Source organism: Microtus ochrogaster, chromosome 21 (assembly GCF_000317375.1).
Source record: "Microtus ochrogaster isolate Prairie Vole_2 chromosome 21, MicOch1.0, whole genome shotgun sequence".
NCBI lineage: Eukaryota > Metazoa > Chordata > Mammalia > Rodentia > Cricetidae > Microtus > Microtus ochrogaster.
Window position 1 is genome coordinate 9,131,137 of NC_022022.1, and position 3,657 is coordinate 9,134,793.

A 3,657-nucleotide genomic window follows, 5' to 3' on the forward strand; every position below is an offset into this window, starting at 1 on the left:
AGTGCCTTTGACATATGAGGCCTTCCGCTAAGTGCTTTACAAGAGCGACGTGGACATCTCACGCAATCCTATTAAGCAGGGGTTATTTCCTTTTCGTATTAGATGAGCAAACTGAGGCACAGGGAGGTTAAGCAACCGGGGTTAAGGCCCCCAGCTAAGAAGTGGAGGCATCTGGGCAAGAGCCAAGGTTGTTTTCGGGGTCCAGATTCTGTACTAGAGTGAAACACAATGTGGGGGTTCACTACAAAACCAAATTTAAGTCTCTAGCAAAGGGCTTTGCTATTGTTTATCGGGCAAAAAACGCTACCCTAGAGCCTGGGGTTTGATAAGGGGCCACGGTGCGCGAACCCGGGGTTAACTTTCCATCAGCTCAGACCAGGTGGTCCGCAGCTGCGCACCGGCTCAGCCTTGGAGCTCCGGGGCGGTGGGCGGGGCGAACCGGGGGCGTGTCCCTATGAGGCCACCGCCCTCGCCCCTGCTCGCCACGCCGGGAGCTGCGGGCCAGGCCGGAGCTGGAGGGCGGGGCCTGGGGCGGGGCGGGAGCTGGGCAGCCCGAGCCGCAGCGGGAGGCGAGGAGGAAGCTGCGCGTCTTGGGAGGCGTGCGGGACACGTACTGGCGGACTATCGGCCGCTGGGAGCTGCGGGACCCCGGGCGAGGTGAGCGCGGGCGGGCGCTGATCGGGTTTCAGGGGCGCGGGGAGCATGGCGTGAGGATGGGCGTCCCGCTCCGGGCCCAAGCCCCTTCCTCCGTTCAACCCGGCGTGCGCGGAGCGGGCTCGGCGGTCGGCGAGGGGAGCCCCGGGCCCCCTTCTTCTCGGTGCCTTTTCTTTGCCAGCGTCTCAGAATCAACCGCCGGGGAGGTAAAACAATAGCGGGCCACCTGGGACGCGGCGCGCCCCGGCTCCCACGGCCGGCGCCCCGAGTCGCGGCCCCGTGCCAGCCCCGTGGCGACCCGCGCTGCCGAGGGTGGGGCTGCCCGCCGCGCCCCGCTCCGTGGACCGCGACGGGAAAAGCCCGCGAGTGAGAGGCATTTGGTGAAAGTGTTTTGAGAACAATCATAATTGCCCTGCTCTGGGCGGGGAAACTGAGGCGTAGGGCACGGAAGGTAAGACTTGTACAAGGTCAGGATGCACACACGGGCTGCCCCTAGCCCTGGGAGGGGACCCGGGTGGCTCGGCCAACCCGGCGCTTCGGCCTCTCTTGGTTTTGCGGCGGTTGTGTTGGCCTTGGATAAACGTCTGCTGTGTTTGTTTTAGAAATCTGCCGGCTTTTGTGGGACCGCTCCCGGTCTACTGAATGCCAGCTTACTTCTTGTGCATCTGGGAGGTTTGGGGGCAGGTGACAGCACCGTGACCTATCACCATGGATGGAGATGGACTTTTCGATGAAGAAACCCGACGTGTCTTTACCAGTCAGGGTGCTTTGACTGGCCAAGGTTTTGACAAAACCTACCTAGTTCCCTCCGGGGGATCCGAATGAGAGATCTCAGACACCTTCACTGCGAAAGCCAAGGACATTTCTGTATAATCAACGGATGAAAGGGTTTTCGCAGACTCTCTTTCCAACCGTTTTCCTCCACAGTTCCGGTGGAGACTGCAAGGCATACAATGTGGCAGAAGCCTAGAGCGCCTTTGGAATCACTCTGGACCCTGCCTTTTTAGCCTGGAGGACTCTTCTTGCCTATGCCACTCCCCTCCCCTGCCCCCAACTCTCTCCTGCTGTCGTTGACTGGATCTCGTTTTCCCCGGTGAAGTTCTGTTTCCAAACTGTTCCCTGGAGCTATAAGTGGATTGGCAGTAATGAGAGATTAGGCGGTGGGAGAAGAAGCACGGTGCCCTGTGCCGTGTCCTCTTCCTGCTGCGGCTGCCGAAATGAAGTGCTTTTTCCCAGTGCTGGGCTGTCTGGCTGTGCTGGGTAAGTGACTGCTGATCCGTTCTATGGCTGCTGTGAAAGTTTAGCCTGCTCCCATTGCTAATTCCTTGTGGTTCTCTCCCATCAACACCGGGCTCTGGGGGACAGCAAGGGGTAGCCAGAGTGTGACAGAGTGGATTCAAGTACCAAGAGGGTCCATTTCTGACCCAGGAAGAATGGTGGAATACGGGTTGTCCTTAAGCAGGAGTATTTACTGCCCTGGGCCTTTGGGTGAAGCCCCTGTGGCTTAGGGATTGGTGTGTGGGCTGAGGCTTCCAGGGTTTTCACTTTTGTGTTGGTCTATGTTGGTTCCAGGGAAGTTACAACATAATTCTCACCCTGTTGGGAGAGGTGGTTTGATGAATGACGGTGCCTTTTCTTTTTGTTGTTTTTGGAGGGGGAAGTGGGAGTGGGTGGGCGGGGGGCGGGGGGAGGGGTTGAAGGGAGGCTTTGTCTTGCCAAAGAAGTCTGTAGGCTAAATGTGTTTGAAGACACTAGCTTTGTGTCTCAGTACCAACGAAGCCCAGCTCATGGTCCTTGTAGGAGGTGAAGCTGGGGACCTTGGAGCTGCCCGCAAGAGGTACGTGAGGATTGGTTTTCATACCCTCAGAGGAAAGTCTGAAGGCTCAGAGTAGGAGGAAGAAACTGTGGTCTCAGAAGTGAGCCCTTGACGCCTCTCTTAAGGCTCTCATCTCCACTGTAGATTTCCCCACCCCCTTGTCCATTCTTGTGCTGCCTCGAGCACATCCCCACTGTGTATATGCCAATGCGTCAGTTTATAATAAACTTGATAGCCGGCACCCAGTGCATTCCTTTACCAGATCTCAGACCTGGAGGGTGGACACACCCCCTACCTCCTTGGTGTGACTGTACCCTCTGCATTTCGAGAAGTTGTCGGTGTTGGCCCTTTGCTTCTCTGTTCTAGGTGTCTTGAATTTACGGGATTTATGCCTGGAGATTGTCTCTGAATTATCTGTGCCCTTACGAAAGTTGACAGGTGTGTGGAATGAGGGTGGACTTTGGAGTTAGAGACTTGAATTCCCATCTCAGCCTCATCTTGATTGACATCTGAATCTCAATAAAACATCCTAAGTCTGCAATTAAGAGATGTAAGATGTCCTTAAAAAAATCTTGACTGCCTTGCACCATGTTTGAAACTCATAATCAGTGTGTTCATTCTGTGGTGAATGAACTTGGGTACAGGCTGATGTCTTTAAGGCATCTTCCTAAAAAAAATCTTGAGAGTCGGGTAGCCACCTTGGAGCAGCTACAGCAGATTCTCCTCCGGTGTGGGAGTGGAGTCTTCGGCTGAGCTGAGGAGCGAGTGTGTGAGTCCGGAAGTGCCAGCCCTTGCCTGCCTAGTGCACTTATGCCCAGGCGTGCACACCTCTGGCTGGCCGAGAGTTTAGTCCCTTTGTGCTGTTGCTGGGATGCAGGATCCCCAGGTCTCCTGTGTGCTCAGGTACAGGAAAGCAAGCAGGTCGGTTTCCCTTGGCTGGTCTCTTTGACTGTGTTTATAGGTGTTGTGCAGGATCTGTCATTGTGTCTCAGCTTGAATCAGCAGTTAGTAATTCATGGAGACTGGAGGATACAAACAGCCCCACCCCCACTCCTGCCCCACTTCCCGGGCATATGGTTGTGGGGATGGATGGGTGGGACTCAGGACAGAAGGGGCCACCAATGGGAAAATGGAACTATGACATTAGTACCTTCCCTCCCTCCCCCTCCCTCCCTCCCTCCCTCCCT

General features: G+C 56.0%; 1 protein-coding gene across 1 annotated transcript in view; it reads left to right on the top strand.

Moving 5' to 3' along the window:
* The first annotated feature begins 537 nt into the window (after nucleotides 1–537).
* Nucleotides 538–3,657, top strand: part of Igsf3 (immunoglobulin superfamily member 3) — a 97,148-nt gene continuing 94,028 nt past the window's right edge. The window contains exons 1-2 of the mRNA XM_013349925.2: nucleotides 538–657; nucleotides 1,257–1,914. Of these exons, the coding sequence (XP_013205379.1) occupies nucleotides 1,872–1,914 (43 nt within the window). The 5' untranslated portion in view covers nucleotides 538–657; nucleotides 1,257–1,871. The remainder of the gene's footprint in view (nucleotides 658–1,256; nucleotides 1,915–3,657) is intronic.